The following is an 18,364-nucleotide window of genomic DNA, read 5'->3' as shown; positions in this document are numbered from 1 at the left end:
ATTGCTTTTATAGTATGCTAGTGGCAACTACATCTTCGCCTGGTGCAGAGCATCCAAGACTAAGTAAGCTATGTGTCTGGATGAGCTGCGTACAGTATATCCACTCTGTCTGTGTCAGGTTCTAGACCATCGTTAGTCCATCTTGAATGTGGACCCATTGGAAGCTTCACCAGTCCAGGAGACCAATTCTTGCCAGATTGACTCTGACAGCGTTGTGACCAGCCATGATGATGTTGCCCATTCTAAGCACTGTCATCCCGGCTTCAACAGCTTGCAAACGTCAGCAGATTAGGTTCATCAGGTGACAAGCAGAGCAGCTTAGATGAAGATAGTGGAGTAAAGCCATCGATCTTCAAACCTTCTCACTCATGTGATAGCATTAAGAAAAACAGGAAAGAAAATAAATAAATAAAAGATGTCATTTAACCTAAAAAGATGCAAGAAGCAATAGGATCAGTGTTGTACAGGAGGTAATGGTAACTTAGGTAAAAAGCAAGATCATCCCATCAGTTCAGACAAAACTTGATGGAAAAGGATATTATACATATCATCTGTGCCTGTTGCATATTGAAGGCCACTGAAAGCATTTTAATACCTTTACTTGCCTTCAGTCAAACTTCAATTCTGGCACTACAGTCCCAGCTTTAATCAGCCACAGGTGCCATGGGTTCGGTTGTGATTCTGTTGGGGTGTGTGCTCTCTGCACTATCCCCCTCCCATTGGAACTGATGTATACAACCTGTATATAACCCTGTTACTCTGCCCCTTAAAGTGTACCCCACAAAGCAGGACACAAGCCCCAGGGCCCATCTGGAATGGAAAACAGACTTTCTGCTCTTTTCCCTTTCAGAGAAGGGGTCCATTTATCAAAGGGCTTGTAAACGTTCCACTAAAGCACACCTCTCTGAGAATTATGGTACAAGTGCTCCCTTTCAAGAGAATCACAGTCATGATCCAAAACAGTTGCTAGAAGAGCTTTTTATAGTAACAAAGTTCATAAAGAGTTCACTAATACCTTTTGAAAGCCCTTTCATGATGATGATTGGAACTAGCTTGACAAATGAGCACAAGAAGCATCTTCTTAAAACATATTATTTTTGTATTATCAGTCTTATCATTAAAATATCTATATATTTAAAAGCAGGATAAATGGGAAATAAATCAATCTGGCAGCTGAAATATACATACTGTATCAAGGGGAACATCATAAGATAGTTGAAAAGGGAAGTATAGTTCCACAGAGCCTATACGTCATAGATTTAACTTGCAAGGGCTAAATATAAAATGATTAATCAGATTGCACTGATGAATTCTGGATATAAAGAAGATCAAACGTGCTTTCATAACAGCAAGAGGAAATAAGCTTTCCATTTTTCTCTGGGAATCAGAGGCCAACAGAGGCAAAATCTCCTTCCAGAAGCTATAGAAATATACGAGCTTCTCCAATGTGTGCTGGAACAAAAACAGACATGAGAACCCAGTGCTATTCAAATGTGTAATACACACAGAGACCGATCAGTATACATAATAGTATCATTTTAAATATTTCTGAAATCAGCTACTGTAAATTGCATGCATCTTCAAGGAATATTTCACGGTGATGAGGAAGGACCTGCACTGAAGGGGATGTAAAACTAAAGTTTGTCACTGCAAGTTTTGTTAATAAAAAAATGTTGTTGCTAAGAATAATTTTCACTTCTGTAGAGCAAACTGAATTTTATCATAATGCAGATGTACAGCTGGCGCATAACAGGTTTTAAATCTGGCTAAACATTATTGTAGACTGCCAGTTAAGAAGTTCCAAGATTTATGTAGACATTGGGGGGCCATTAATCAAGCTGGAAATAGTTACTAAACTCATCACCCCCTCACCACGCACATCAGACACTGAGTTATGCCACAGTAAAATCAAGACGTGTGTGTAATGTCACCGGTGTAATAAAGAAAGGAAAACTGTTCAGGAATTACTACTGAGTAAGACTTTTCATACATGTCGAGAGAAAGGGAAACAGGACTGGCTCAGCAATCTGGGTTTATGAGATTATTCTGAGCGTCTACAACTGACAGAACTGTGGTGCTCAGCGCTTGCCAGCATTTTCAATTTTTACAGCTTAAAAGTGACAGCACTGACAAAGCAAAATCTGTTCAGGCAAAGAAAGCTGTTTTGAAATTTGTATTTCCTTAGCATTCTTTGCAGCATATCAATGTTGGCTTTTAACTCTGTTCTTGGGATTGGAAACCCACTTCTAGATGATTTAAATTGTGTTGCTACATTACGTTGAGCTACCCAATCTATCACGTTGACCATAAAGAGGTAGTTCACCCTGAGCTGCAAAGAATTTAAAGGGGTTAAATATATATTCTCAGACATGAAGCCTGGAGACTTTTGCACTCCACACTGGTGTGTTTCTGGAGGAGGGACAGGAGCACTAATCAAAATAAATGTAGCTGGTGATGTCTTTTGCACAGGGTTCTGTGATACTAATATGAGACTGATATCAATTAAGCCCCCTTCCTGTAAACTAAGTTCACAAGGATCTATGAATGTTTACAAACAAGAAAGGGCCATTCTGCCTGGATAATTTATGTGTTTTTTGTAGCTACGTAAACTGAGGATCCCATCCAGACAGTTCCTTGGAAGAAGCTATTAAATTATTATTTAAGAATGAAAGTTTGTTTGTCTTCTGGCTTTTGATGTTTCGGTTTTAAGCCCCAACATTGTTGCGCATTTTAATTTTGGAGTCACACGCTTCGCTGATATTTAATTAAATAAAAATGGTCCATTTGTATTTTCCCATGAGAATTCTGATCAAATTCGAAGCAGCCAGACAGCTGAGAAAGCAACAAAAATAATTGATTGAAGAAGAGAATGAAGGTAAATGGTGCTACAGTACTTTTCAGGGGTAGCTCTGCTGCAGGGCAGCCATTAAAGCAACGCTCTGAATCAGAATCCAGCAGGGATGATGTCTGCGGGGAAGAGTGCCTAAAAATCTACATCATTCATAACAGTTTTGTTTGCACACAAATGAATAATTCCGTGATAACGAGAAAACTGGGTGGATGGACCACAGACAGGGTGAGTCACCAGGGAGAGATGTTTCCAGCTCGTTTATTGCCTGAAAACATGAGGGCTATGGGCCATTAACCATCAAAGCACTGGCAGCAAGGTAGTGAGGGATGGCTGAGAGCTGAAATGAGGGATGAGCAATCCCAGATTGTGAAAGAAAGAAGAGTGTCTTGAAGGATGGAGGACAGAGGTCAAAACTGAAAGACTGCTAACAGGCCACAAGATTATCTCCCTCAGCTCTGGCTTCTGGACCTCGGGAGCTGACAGCGGAATGGGACGCTTGTTCAGTACAGTCAAATAATGAGTACTATGCAGTCTTAGCTGTAATATAAATTCAATTACCCTAACCGAGAATGAAGGAGTGAATTGTCAGAATGTAGTCTGAAACTATTAGGGGCTATTTTCAGAAAGCTGAACTTTGGAATATTTCGACATTTTCCATAATTTGTGTTTACAGGTCTTTGACGTCAGAATTATTTATCCATCCATCCATCATCAGAACACCCCTTATTCCTAGTAAGGGTAATGGCAATCCAGAGCCTATCCAGAAAGAACAAGAAGCAAAGCAGGATCACATTCTCTACATGACACTAGACCATCTAGAATTACAAAAAAATAATAATAAATGTCATGGATATTGCCATAGATACTTATGTAGAGCAGTTCTAAAGTTAGTACAACCGAGACTTAGAAAAACATTAGTGTTCAGTAATTTTAAATGTCAATGTTTGGTCACAGAGCCAAACTGTAGAGGCGATAGTGGTCAGAACATGTTCTCCTGAACTTGGCCAACTCTGACAAATTTTAAGAAACACAACAGCAAATGAATTAAAGCTAACTTTGTTGTGGAGATTGTGAATTAGCTGACAGTCTGGCTAAAGGTTGCAAGCAGTTTTATCAGGTCAGGGAGGAATCTCTGGTTACAGAGCTGTTCAATTTCTGTTCGCAGAGGCTTACAGTCTGTCAAGGCCTCAGAGAAAGGCGTGTGAGAGAGGTCACAGTTTGTTTAGAAGCTGGACAGAGGAATTAGGAAAACCACCCTTCTGTAATGATGAACAACTCTCAACTTTGTGACCAAGAGCGATTGGTTTAATAAAACACCACACAGGGGGCTTGAGAATGAATATATATATACTGAAGGTCTTTCAGTTTTATGAAATCACATGATTGTAAACATATGTATGTCAGACAATTAACTTCAAAAGGACTTCCTTCAGTTTCATTTGGTTATTTAATAATAAATTTGGTCTGCAATGTATACTGTAGTATGAACGGTATCACTGTTTTGGTCCTGCAAAGCTAGAAAGCTTACCAGAAATTTGATGCAATGTATCAGGCAATCCTTGATTTATTAGGAAGAATGGTGATGTGTATGATACAGTACCTACACATGGTGAGATACAGTATATGGGTACAGGTCCCGATCATCAGGATAAGAATAAGAATACGAATGTAAAAGCATATGAACAGTTACAAATGAGAGAAGGTAGTTTGGTCCATCAATCTCATTTGGTAGTTAGTAGCTAATTGACCCAAGGAACTTCAGCTGGGAAGACTCCACTAAAATAATTATTTGGGTAAAGAAGTGTCTAGTACTCCCAGTTTTAAATGTATATCCCTGTAGTTTCTACTTGTGTCCTCTTGTTTTGCATTTTACTGTTAATTCTGAAGAAATCTGATGGGAGTTTGTTGATGCCATTGAGAATTTTGAATACTTGGATCAGGTCCCCTCATACTGTTTGCTGTTCAAGACTGAAAAGGTTCAGTTCCTTCTGCCTGTCAGAGTAGGACATTCCCTTAAACTCTGGACTGTATCTGGTTGCTCTTATCTAGAATTATTCCAGAGCAACAATGTCTTTCTAGTGACCAAAATTGTAGACAATAGTCTACCAGTCTTACTAGCAGATAAAAAAATTTGATTTCATGACATCTCTCGATTTATATTCTACGCTTTTGACAATATATCCTAACATTTTGTTTGCTTTTTATTTCTTCCCCACATTGTTTAGAAGTTTTAAATGATTTGTCATCATAACCATCTTTATTATTATAAAAATGTATAACTTCTTAACTTAAAAAAGTGGAATACTAGACCAAAAGATGAATTCTTATACTGTACAATCAGCATCTTTTTTATTTTGGATTTTTTTTGTAATTTTGTAGATATTTAACAGCTTTCACCCACATAGGTGTGTTTACTCTAAAATGTGTAAAATTATGTGTATATATCATTTGTAATTCAGTAAATATTGAAGATCATTGGAAGGGGGTAAATACTTTTGCAAGGCAGTACAAACATCTTAGACATTTTAGGCAAAATCAGATCAAACGTTTATATGTATATACAGTATGTCTGCTATGAGCATAAAAAATTACTCAAAGCCTTAACTAGTATTCTATACTATTATATAAACAGTATAGATAATATATTTGACTGTTATTGAAACCAACCATTCATTTAATTAAGCCAACCACAATGTAATTCACATTGAGCACAATTTCCACCCACACCTTAAGATATTCAATGAGTAGCTGATATGAAGTATTACTGTGGCTTATCTATCGCATTTACTAATACTGTAAATCAAACTGACTCATTATAAAATGTTTATTATCATTAACATTACTTTTTTCTCTATATTTATAAAGCTAAAAGGTTATGTTTTGCACTGCAATCGGGGCTGTTGTCTTAACAACAGATGAGCAAAATTTCAGATGACCATCACAGAACAGTGGTTCAGGAAAACCTGAGTCAAATGAGAAGAACAAAGCAAAATGTCTACAACTTCTGTAGTGTAGTGGATTTGCTTTTTAATGCTCTTTTGAGTGTGAATAGCTTATTGATATTTAAGTGTTATTTGCAGCCTCTGAACTATAATCTTATAAAAAAATTAATCTCAGTCCCTGAGTTCACATATTGAAGCAGCAGAATCACTACCAATATCAATCATTTTTCTTCACCTTTTCAGCCACTGTGGCATTTTCCCAAGGATCTGCTTCGATATACTGTACCATTGTGCATCAGATACATTGTACATTAATTCTGTGCATCCTAGAAAACTAGCCCAAAGGTAAATAAAAGACAACTTTTGTATAAACCGTTAGAAGGTTTTGACAATTTAAAAAAAGAACATCAAAGTGAGGAAATGCATCAGTTCCATTTTATATCCTTGATCAATATAAAGATTGTTCTTTTTCATTTTAATTTTGTCTGTGGCTTTGGGCTGCTTGCATTCATTAACTGTGTTCCTGCACATCACAATCAATGCCAATCTGGAGTGCAGCCTCAAGACTATTTTAAAAAACACACAGAGAGCACATCGGTAGGAATAACTCATAAATATTATCAATACCATCTACAGTTACACTCAGCATTTTACTTCCCAATTACCATCTCAAAGGACTATTTAAATGCACGGTGGCTAATGTATGACAGACATGTTTTATTATACATCATTCATCTGTACAGAATATGTTGTGGAAGTCTTTTCAGTCAATTTCTTTATCCTGTTCCCCTTTTGCAATTACTGATTAACTACTTTAATCATGTAGTTCCAACTCTGGTCTTAAACTTCCCACTATATGTGTTGCTTTGCAGCTCAACTTTTATTGCTACAGCAATAGCTCATAAAAAATTATCCCTTTATCTGTAAACTGTTATTGATTGTTTTTTTATAGGTACATAAGCCTCCTTTGCTTTTTTTCTTAATAGATGGGAGACAGCTGCTTGTCTAGCATTGACAGAAACCACAGAATTCATTATTGGTGCAACATTTGTCAGTGTGTCTTTTCTCGTGGGACCTGTGCTGACAACACTACCGACAATTCAATTAACCAGGGCAGGTTCTCGACAGTGAGACTACTTTCCCATTAGACCAGGAAATTTTGAATTCTGCAGTGCTAGCTTCTATCTCGTTAAATCTGAATAATTAGAGCAGGGCGCATAAGCAGAAAAGAAACCTGAAGTTCAGTCCTAGAATAAATTGTTAGGCTAGTCACACCTAAACTCTGAAAACTAATGGAACTATTATCAAAGCTGTTAAACATTAATACTGACAAACACACTGAGAGACCATCTCCCTGTATCCATAAGTGTCAAAAATACAGAAAGCTTTTCATACTGTAGATACTAAAGACATGTAGTACCTTTAATGCCTATTGACTGAAGTTTGAGAGTTTATATTTCATGAGAAACTTGATCAAAAACCTTATTAAAATGTAAATATACTTCATAATGTGGTATGTATCTATTGTTGCTGTTTAAAGACAAGTAATCTAAGCAAGACTTGTGTTTTCTAAATACATCACAACTGTCCTCCTAGAATCCTATTGCCATATAGTTAATATACAGACCAAGATATTCATTCAATTGATTTGCAAAATGAATTGAAAGCACAAGAAAATATTTTTTTTTAAAGGCCAAGACAGAAATTGAAAGGAATATTGGAATGTAGCGTAAAATAAGTTGTTTTAGTATTACAACAGCAAATATAATGTTACAGTAGGTATGAAATATATCTGGGACAATAATGAGAAACATCTTAACAATAAAATGGAAATGGCTGATGTACTAAATGAGTATTTCACTGAGGTGTTCATAAATGAACAAGTTAATAACAGACAGTGAAAGGATAGCATTCTGTATAAAATAGTATTAGTATATAGTAAGTGGGTAGCAAAAGCACTCAAGATTAATAAATATCAATTTCGGATCCATATCTGATGATATCCCTGCTGGTAATATATCAATTGTACTTCCAGAAGCAAGAGATGTAATTCATAAACCATTCTATATGCAACTCATCCACGAGCTTCTCAAGATAGATGTATTACCAAAAGACTGGAAAACTGCTAATATAGTGTCCATCCTTAAAAATAGTGCCTCAGACCAAATTATTATAAATCTGTAAGCCTGGTTTCTATTACACACAAGACATTTGACTAACTAGATACTTGCATGTCTATTACAACAATTAGAACTAGATTAGAGGATCACCATTGTGAAACCCAGATACAGTACTAGGAAATTGTCCATATGGATTTGAAAAGGGTAGGTCTTGCCTAAACACCTTGCTTACCAGTGCAGACAATAGATAGTCAGGAAAAAGTATGAGTCTGGATTGAGAACTGACTAATATAGTAAGTATAGTATAATATAATATAGTAAGATGCAAATGCTAACTGTACATTGGGTAATTAGTAGAGTACCACAAGGGACCACAGTTCTTTCTAATTTAGAAAATGTACTGCACCATATCAATGATCTAGACTCTGGCACAGCTAGTAACAATATATAGGGCAAATATGCTGATGACACAAAAGGAATGGCAAACACTGTAGAAAATGCAAATAAAATGAATGAATTTTTAGATTAGATTCAAGACTGGGCAGACATCTGGAAAATCACAAGAATGTAGATATGTGCAGGGTTTTGCTTGCAGGCAAGAAAAACAAACTAAACACAAATTTAAAACAAAATAAGTACAAAGTAGAAACACTGAGCTACGAGGCTCTATTCATATTTATGAAGACACATCGTTGATATCTGTGCAATTATTTGGGGACGAAACTGTAAAGGCAAAAAAATGTTAGGATATGTCATTAAAACAGTAGAACTAAATGTTACAATACTGTTAAAACTGTATAACACACTAATAGTGCTTCATGTTGAATACAATGTACCATTTTGGTCACCATATTCTGGAAAAGATATTCCTGCTGTGGAATAAATCCACCGCAGAAGAAGCAAATACATACTGTATGCGAATGTCCTACATTGACAAGGTGAAGAAACTTTTTTTTTTGGAGTCTCGGAGGGCTAGACTGCCCATACAGTATGCCCTCTTATCTTACAGACACTTTACTTTTGTATTTTTCTAATGTTACTTAGCTCCACAATATATGTTCTGATCAGGATGTAATGCATTTAGGTCAACTCAGAGTTGACAATATCGGAGTGGGTTTAAAAAAATTCACAATACTGCAATATTTTAGCAATGCTGTTAATATAGAAATATAGTTAGGAAGTAGTTGTCTGTAATACATCTGTGGAAAAAAGACAAAGGCCAGGTAAGGTGTATACCCCTATCTGGAGTCTTTTGTGTTTTGCATTAGGATAGCTTTCTTGGTATACTCTATATTGGTTAAAATAGAAGCCCTAATAATACTGTATTTTTCAGGAAGTTGCAGGATTTTTACTGATCATATAAAGCATTGAGAAATGACAATATCACCAGTCCTCACTAAAGAAGGGATGCTAGATCGCTATTTCTGGTTAAGCACCAACATTGCGCTACCTTCAAGTGTCCTTATGTGCCCTTGCTGTCTCTAAACACTGTGCTGTTTGCCATGTAACAGCTACATGTAAATTGCTCATTTACCTTGCATTAATTATGTTCTTCATTAGCTTAGCCAATACAGGACAAACTATTTATTATTTGCACACAGGGTTGCTTCTCCAGGCAATATTAATGGAAATGTCTTTTAGTGTACATCAAGCTAGCTTATTCTAAAGGCTGTAAAATATTTTTAAATTGTTGTTAGCATATTTTGGATACATGTGCTTAAATGCGTGTGGAAAATGAGCTCTAATTTAATTACAAACATGTCAGTAAACCACGAACTTAACCAGCGTGGATGGTATAAATTAAAGTCACATTATTTGGAATGTGAAAATTATTTTCTAACTTTAAGCAGAACTACAGTATAAGGTTTAACACTGTGGTACAGCATCTCTACAACGTTTCACTACCAGTGCATAACTCTGCAGCACATAAAGCTGTCTTTATTTTACTATTTGCTTTGTCTTTGTAGTTTTTGTTGATGTTTCTCTTGTTTCACCTATTAAAGTGTCCAGTTTCAGTATTCCAGTTTTGATTAAAAATTAATTAATTAAAAAATGTGGTTAAAAAGCGTGTATACATTTGTTGTTTGGGACATCACTGTAAGGATGTTTACTGTATGTTCTCAAGGCACTGTAGCTACTGACCCTCTATCTGCAGCAAGATTATTCACTTTATTTAAGCTAAAGCCTTGTATTGATGAAGTGAAGCTTGAAGTTCAATGATCGTTGTAAATCAGACTCAGTTCTCGAGAAATAACCAATGGATACAGTTTGCCAATTCTACAATGTTTGCATCTGCATCCAAACATTCCTTCAACAGAATTGGATTATAGTAATTCTAAAACAATTAATTTTGTCATTTTAAGCGGCTACTGGATTTACTGTACCAAAAACATAATTATTGTATGTCTCCAATTTCCATATCATCTCAATGTAAAAACTGCATCACCTCGAGATAGTTTGTTTCACTCTGTTGATCTCTGAACAACTGTTTAAAGCACCTGCTGAAAAGAACTGAAGTGCACAACAAACAGATACAAACAGAAGTGTAGAAGAGTGACAATCACTGATGTGATTTATTAGAGGCATGTAGCTGCTGTGTTGAATGGAAAACTGACTTAAGGGCTATGAGGAGTATAAACCATAACCTGAGTTAAGAACAGCTTGTTGATGAGATCCTCTGCTGCCAATTATCATTCTAGTTGGGTTTGCAAATATTGCCAAAATAAAAACAGCATTTGAAAATAACTGACAGAACAGGTTAACACAGGTAACCTTTGTAATTTAATGCATTAATGCACTAAATCTAATACTAAATAGTTCGGCTTGGAAATCATTTGCTTGTTTCTAAAAGACTCTCTGTCTCATACAAACAGAAATCAAAATTTGACATTACCATTTACTCAAGTTTGGATCTCGAAACTTTTCACAAAAAATACCTTCAGTCCTGACCAAATAAAACACTCATTAATTTTTAGAAATTCTATTTTAAAGCTACTCTGCAAAACATAAATCACAGCCAGTAAGGAGATTAATAAGGCCACTCTGACCTATGGGACTGTATCAATACAACAGTTAATTAATGAAAGGTCATTTTTATCAGTGATTAGTTATGATCTTTAAACTAAACATTGGCACACAAGCTATATGTAACAGCCTACGTAGATGTATTTCAGCAGAGAGCACACTGCCCATAGTACTGTATTAAAAAAACTTTAGCAATGCTTAGACAAAGCCTCTGTGCACAGGAGCTAATTTGTTTCGGATTTCTTCCAGCTAATGCGAGATCACTTTCACAATACAGTTACACAGTAATGAACTCTATCAGGTGACACTCATTGCTCATTGTTGCAGTATGACTCCTGACAACTGCATTACAGCTAACATTCTTAGTAATAAAGATGTTAAGTATTCTCAAAACAGGTTTTGATACCATTGTAAGCCACGAGCTGTGTTTTTTGACATATATATATACAGTAGCAGTCACAATTATTAAAAATGTTCTCTATGTGTTAGGTGTTTTGTTTCTATAGCTGTGGATTTAATTCCTTCTTGTTTCATATTCCATTTAATTTTTTCAGTTTTCCCATTGAATTGGCTTTTCTCTGTGCCATACTGTTGAACACTGTTTGGTTGTATTGGAACATTATACCCATCATAATTAAAATTAGGTAACAGTATACTGACGTTTAAATACATAATAAACGACCCACTGAATGAATTCCATATATACTGTATCATTAAATGCAGTGAACAGTAGGCATTACTGGAACTACATAACTGCAGAGTACAAATACCAACTAACTGAGAACCAGGTGATGACTGTGGGCTTTGTGAGTGAATCTGTGTGATTTATGTGTCCTGCCATTAGAAAAGGATAGTTTAACATTATTTGCCTCTGTTAATACACTGAGAGGACTTGATGCAGAAACCAGCAAATATTGTTCTGGTTTCATGGACTACAGAGAGAGTCAGATGTTTTCCATACTTGTTTCTTATTAGAATGAATTAATAAAAGTAAAAACTATTCTGTTTTTAGTGCTTCCGACTTCAAAAGAACCAAACTGTCAGGAGAATTCTGACAGAATAAACTGTGAAATGTAAGTGGCTCTAATCTCAGTGCTCCAGCCTCAGTCTCTACAGACACAACATCCCATTTCCTGCACTTAACAAAAATCCGGTTGCAATTAGAATTTTAAATTGCGGCTCCACAGGCAAACTCTACATGGTTTGTAAAATCGCAACTGTTTTTGACATTGCAGTGAAAAAAAAAAAAACGAACACACAATGATGGGATTCCAGACTCTATACCCAGATCTCCAATTCAAAAGCTGAGCTGAGAGGTGTTTGCGTCTCAGAAATAAGTAAGAATAAATCAAGCGAAAACAGATGACAATGCTGACTATTTGCAACTTAGATCAGCATGCAAGAACTCTACTGACAACACGCAGGTCATTGTTGAACCTCGTTAGGAAAGACATTGATACAGTAGAAAAAAGGTCCAAGTTGTTCCTACAATATGAACATTTGAAGGTTAAAGGGTCTTTTTGTCTACAGTAGTATCTATTGCCTAGCCTTTCTCTTTTTTGGAAAGCTTGCTTGATGACATTTGGATTTAGGTTATAGTCCACACAGCTAAAGCTGAGTGCTGAACTTAGCTAAGGTCACTTCAAACACAATCATTCATGAATTAAATGCCAGCCAAGTAACTCTGTGTTTTCTAAGTAAGCTTCCTCCTAACAGCTAAAAGCTCTTTTATTTCACCCTAAAAGACTATTCTTGTTCCATTTACTTACAATTAATTACACACAGCTACATCTTGGGAGAAAGCACTTAACATTTGCAACTGTGTTTGTGAGACACTGCAAAATCAAACATCAAGTTACCATGGAAAACCCCTTGCAATTTATAGAACTTCTGCGCAGTATTAAAAGAAAAAAAAAACATCTTTCAAAGTTCACAGCAAGATTTAGACAGTCGGTTAAAAAAAAAAAGCTTTGGAGACTTCCTTATCATTAGGAGAGACTTATAAACAGATGAGTCATCTAATTAACAGCAGATCTCCAAGTTAGCAGTGGAAACTATAAAGAGCAAAAAGTTATATCCTTGATTCTTTGGCATTTATACCAGGACACTGGGGAGATGATAAGAGGAAGGACTCAAGGGGAACTGGAGTGAGATGTCTTATGCCTTCACAACAGGACACATTATTTTTCTTCAGCAGGGCAGAGTACTGTAAATCAGGACTTATCCTGAAGGTTTGGCCAAATTTACATCTTCAGGTACACAATACTTAAGCCCACCCAGTGGTGGGACAGCACACGCAATGGACTACTAAAAGTAATCCAGTAGTTAAAGCTCTGAATTCAGCAGCCTCCCCTTTAGGAAAACTGATATTAGTGATGCTCAAAGAGCATTAAGGACCACCTAGGAAGTAGCGCTGAATAACATTGCTCTGTCTTGTAAGTGAAAAATAAAACTATCATGTGAAATCATGTTAATCCTGAAGATTTTGTTAGAACACTCTTGTCACGTGCATCAGCTTCTCGTCGCATTTGTACTCAGAACTTTCTGCATTTAGTGGTTTTGTGTTAATTTTACTTCAGGTTATTAAACAGTTAAGGACAACAACTTCACAATGATAAATACTCCCAGCTTTCCCTTTCATTTTTAAATGGGTCAAATCTCAGCTCCGCAGTACGGAGTTCTCACATTTTATCCTTGTACAAAGGTTAGTCTGAGAATAAAGAAAGAGAAAGCACCTTGATACGGTACATGTGTATAAGGCCTACTGTGGGTCTAAACTTTCAAGTGCAAAAAAGCAAAGAAAACTCTAATTGATCATGCTTTGAAAGACAGAACCTTACAAATGCATCTATGTGTGATCAGGTAGGCTATGTGTTTCTCAAGAGTTGTGGTATCATTCAATAAAGGCACTGTCTGAGCTGGGATCATGTGAAAAGAAGAGAAGCTATTTTCATCCCTGCGTAATATACTGTAATACCGCAGGGCTTTTAAACACTTAGGGACAGAAAAACATACTTCAGTTGAGTACTGCAGGCCACAGCTGATGAAAGGACCAGCATTACAAGTTGAGATTCAGAGGTATAAATCAAGTTTATAACCTACATCTTTTAGTGCAACGGTTTGAGAATTGGAAGATAGCATCTGTAACAGAGCTACAGAGTTGGAAACTGCTTCAAAGCTGCATAACAAATACAAGTGAAAGCATATACAGTACAAGGCTGAAAAATACAGCCAAGTGCCCATTTAACTGCAAGAAAGCAACAAACATGCTAGTGCTGGGATTAATCACCTGGAGGCAAAACTTTAGCAGTTCTAGCAATTCCTGAAGCCACCTGTCTGTGTTTAACAAGATTTGCAAATAATGTTGTGCTATAATTAATTTCGTATGTTGTGTACATCAAGCTAGAGCCGACATTCAAATATTAAAAAAAAAGATCCCGAAAGATCTTATGATGGATTGATTCTGTATGAAACAGTGATCCCCTTCCAACTAATTCATGTTACATTATTCACGATGAAGTACAAACAGCCCTGGGATTCTTGATCTAAGGGATATAATACCAAAAATCTGCCTGAGAACACATGAGACGATGATCAGGAAATATATGTCTACTTCATCTTATTTAAACCAGCGGTAAATAATAATACAGCAGAGCATTTTGTGAAAGGCAGGACTGAACCTTGGTGATAAGTGGCATAATTGAGGAGGGATCTTGAAACCCAAAACGTCTGAGGTACCTTCAGCTGCAGAACTCTAGGGGCTCAAAGCGCCCCTGACACTAAGGACAGTAGTCAGCACGTTCTCACCTCAGAGCCCCAAGGAATCAGAAGTGGTGTCTTACCTTTTCTCCTGCGGCAGGTGTCTCTCTGTGCTGAAGCTGCTTGGCGATGTTCTCCTTCAGGCACTGGCACACACGCCTCTTCTGCTCTCCCGAATAGGCTTCCAAACTTAACAGGCACTCTGACTTCTTCTGACGCAAAGAGGAAAACACACAAAGACGAGGTCATTACCAGAGGCACACAAGTTTCTCTCTTCTTGAGTGAAAGCACCTCTTTTAATGGGGTGTCTTCAATCCCAAGTGCTTTCTGCTTATCTGAGTGTGAAAGTGAAGCACTCTCTTCAGTAAGGGGAGAGAGAATGAAAAAAGGAACTGCTTTGTCTGACATCTAAGGTCCTAGAGCTGGTTGTAAAAAGGGGAAAAAAAAGCAACATACTAAATTTAACAGCAAAAGACGTCACTAGCACTCTTTCAACTCTAGGGTGCAAGTAAAGCTTTTTTGCTGGAAACCAGTAAACAAAAGAAATTGTGGATTTACATGCTATAAAGAAATCACTTAGTCAATAGGGCTTAGCTTCTAATTTCCTTGGTCTTTGTCTTTATTATTCTTTGGTCTTTATTAAGGGGACATGGTTAACATAGTAATGGAATGCATTCTGCGGTACTGGGACTCTGATAACCTAAACATCTCACCAGCTGGTACTAAGAAACAAAATCTCCTCAATTTATTATGCTGAAACCAATGTGAACTAAAATAGTAAGACTTACTATGCTTTTTGTAGAGAGCTGAAAATTTGGTTTGATTGTCTATAAAGGGATGGAATTTTTTTGACAAACCACATTTGGTCCAACACTGCAAGCAATTGGATTAATGCTTTTAGCTGTGATAAAAAAAACTAAGAAAACTGTATGTACTGAAAAACACTATAGTCTAAATTTACTACAGAGTGACTGGCTCACGATTATTTAATTAAACCTCTTTATGACTGATTGATAAATTGCACTTAATACTTCACAGACAGTCAAATTATAAAAAGACAGAATGATGAAAGATTTAGCCTAATAGAATCAGTGATCAATTTTTCTATCTGTAAAAAAAAATTACATTGTGTGTTAAAGATGTTGAAGACTTGTGAAAACAGTTTTAAAGGACCACTTCCAAATTAACGGACAGGTTCTGTTGGATAAGAATTTTGATGAGGATCAGCTTCAGAGAGTGTGATGAATGCAAAGCTCTCCCACCCTTACACAGCACCGACCCTTCCCAGCACAAAGCTTTGGACAAGAATCTGTACACACCCCACACTCCAAGAGCAGACAGTGCAGATATGTTGTGTTCCATAAATGATCATGTGATTCTGTAAATAACAGCTGGAGCCTCTAATTTGAAAAGGTTATCATTCACCATAGCACAAACTTCCTCTTTTTTAGTGTGGGTGAATCGATTGGGAAAGAGATCTAAACCAACATAGTAAACAGAAAAAAAACAGAGAATCATGTTAGCTGTTTTGTTAAGGTCACAGGAATTACATCAGCAAATTCTTAAGACATGCCCTTTAAAACACTTCCTTTTTTCCCAGCTTTCATCTTTTTAGGTATTTTTTAGTAGTTAAACCACTTATAAGAACTATAAGCTCTTAACTTTACCACAGCTGGTTCAAACAAGTAACGGGTATTTTACTAGTGCTGGCTTTTACAAAATCCAGATTATATTACTGTACAAGTGTACTCAAGACTTACTTAAATCCAAAATAAAACCATCTCAATACGTACTGTAACTTTTGAAAGTGCAAACGCTGTTTTTGTTGTGATGTCATAACACTGCAGCAACAGACATATTCAAAAGTAAGAAAAATACAGTAAATAGTATTTTATCTTTATGAAGCAGATCTAAGTCAAGTTCCAACAGTTCAGTTTTGTGGGTCCAGTATTTAAGCTTCCAGATCAGGTACTCAGACTAATGGAACCCAGGATGTTGTATTATTATACTCACCTCGACCTATGAAGATGTAGTATAAGTTCTGACCTATAACCTGAAACACCCTGTTATCACACAGATCTTTCATTTAGCATAGAAGCCTCATGACTCTAATATGCAGTCTAGCTGATGACATCGTCTTCCTTACTCCCCAGACTGAGAAACTGCTGACAGAACAGAGCCTCAATGCCTGATTATCTTCCCATATAAAGGTCTCCTATAAAGAGGTAGGCGTATTCGATTCGTTAGCACTTTTGCAGTATCCCCTGCTTTAACAATTAGAATATCATGTTTTTCTTACCAAGCTTTTTTCACGTCAGACTGGTCTACTTTCTCTTTAGCCACTGGAATCTGGGACTGTAGAAATCTACAACTATTATGCAAGTGGTTTTATTTCTGAAGGAGGATGCCCTCAAGGAAAGATATTACTAGAAAAACATCTGCTGACTCCTACAGTATGGAAATAGCTCCCCTTGACTCTAAGGAAATTGAGTTTAATTATTTCTTTACACAGCTGGATGACAAACTGTTAACACTACCAGAGCTGTCAAACTCTCTCTGGTATTTTCAACATCATCTCTGGTTGTTTTGTGTGAATTGGAATTCGGCAAATGGTTTGTTAAAACATTATGTCAGCTACAGAGTCACAAGGGAAGAGAGCCTTTTTATTTACGAAGTTGACACAGCGTCACAAGGAACACCATCTAAATGATGAACAGTACACACTGTAGCCTTCCTTGACACTGAACGACAATATGCACGCAGTTAACTGCGCAGAGACAAACACTGCAGCATCTAGTAGCTTGGTCTTGTGTATCATGCAGATCCTGTCATATACTCTCGAAGTAAAAAGCTGGTATTTATACTACTGATGCAGAAGTGCTATAGTGAAACTACACACTAACACATTAGTATGTCAATTTGTCTGAAAATACTTCGGATAAACATTCTTCCTCCCTTTATTAGAAAGCAGGACTGAATTTTCAACCTTTAAACCTACTGACATAATGGGTTTAGACTACTATGTGGCAGAGGAATCTTATAGCAAGGGATTCACATGCTACAGCTGAAGACATTAGGAGAACTGAGATTAAGATTGAGGTAATGCAGTAGTGCAGAGCAGCCTCAATAAAAATTCCTTAACTGTCAAACAAATCCAACCAACTACAAGCACTATATACCAGATCCCTGCCAAAGTAATGAAAAATTCCTCTTAGGAGAATCAGTGTAATGGTTTGAGTTGCAAAATAGAACAGTGCACTTTCTCTCCCTGTGTTGGATAAGCAATGTCAGAATCTCTCAACTTTTCACCTTCAAACACTTCATTAGTGGAGCTACTGTTAATCGTCCTGAACTTTGCCTATCATTGTTATTTTATGGGATTTACTTCCATTTTCTACAGTAGGTCTTTTTTATTCCAGTTTTCAATCTAGAAAGAAGTACATAGCTTAAACAAGATGTTTTCCTCAAAGGAGCAAGCTGTCTAATTTCTCCCTTTGGTTGGTAATAGAGGAAAGGACTGATAAATTATTTAACATCCAACAGTTATTTATCATATGTACCAGGAGGGAAGATAGATAATCTTAACAGCTGCTTGTTTAGTATAAATCATACGTAAATATTTGGATTTAATTTCTCAGTCACAAAACCAACTTCTCTGCAAGGTTATT

General features: G+C 36.5%; 1 protein-coding gene across 1 annotated transcript in view; it reads right to left on the bottom strand.

Moving 5' to 3' along the window:
- LOC148816081 (regulator of G protein signaling 3-like) overlaps positions 1-18,364 on the bottom strand; it is a 158,433-nt gene that overhangs the window by 83,603 nt on the left and 56,466 nt on the right. The window contains exon 8 of the mRNA XM_088940324.1: positions 14,780-14,905. Within this exon, the coding sequence (XP_088796450.1) occupies positions 14,780-14,905 (126 nt within the window). The remainder of the gene's footprint in view (positions 1-14,779; positions 14,906-18,364) is intronic.

The sequence above is a fragment of the Atractosteus spatula genome, chromosome 23 (assembly GCF_055471065.1).
Source record: "Atractosteus spatula isolate fAtrSpa1 chromosome 23, fAtrSpa1.hap1, whole genome shotgun sequence".
Classification (NCBI taxonomy): Eukaryota; Metazoa; Chordata; class Actinopteri; order Semionotiformes; family Lepisosteidae; genus Atractosteus; species Atractosteus spatula.
Note: the sequence above shows the minus strand (reverse complement) of the source record. Positions and strands in the feature narration are given on the sequence as shown.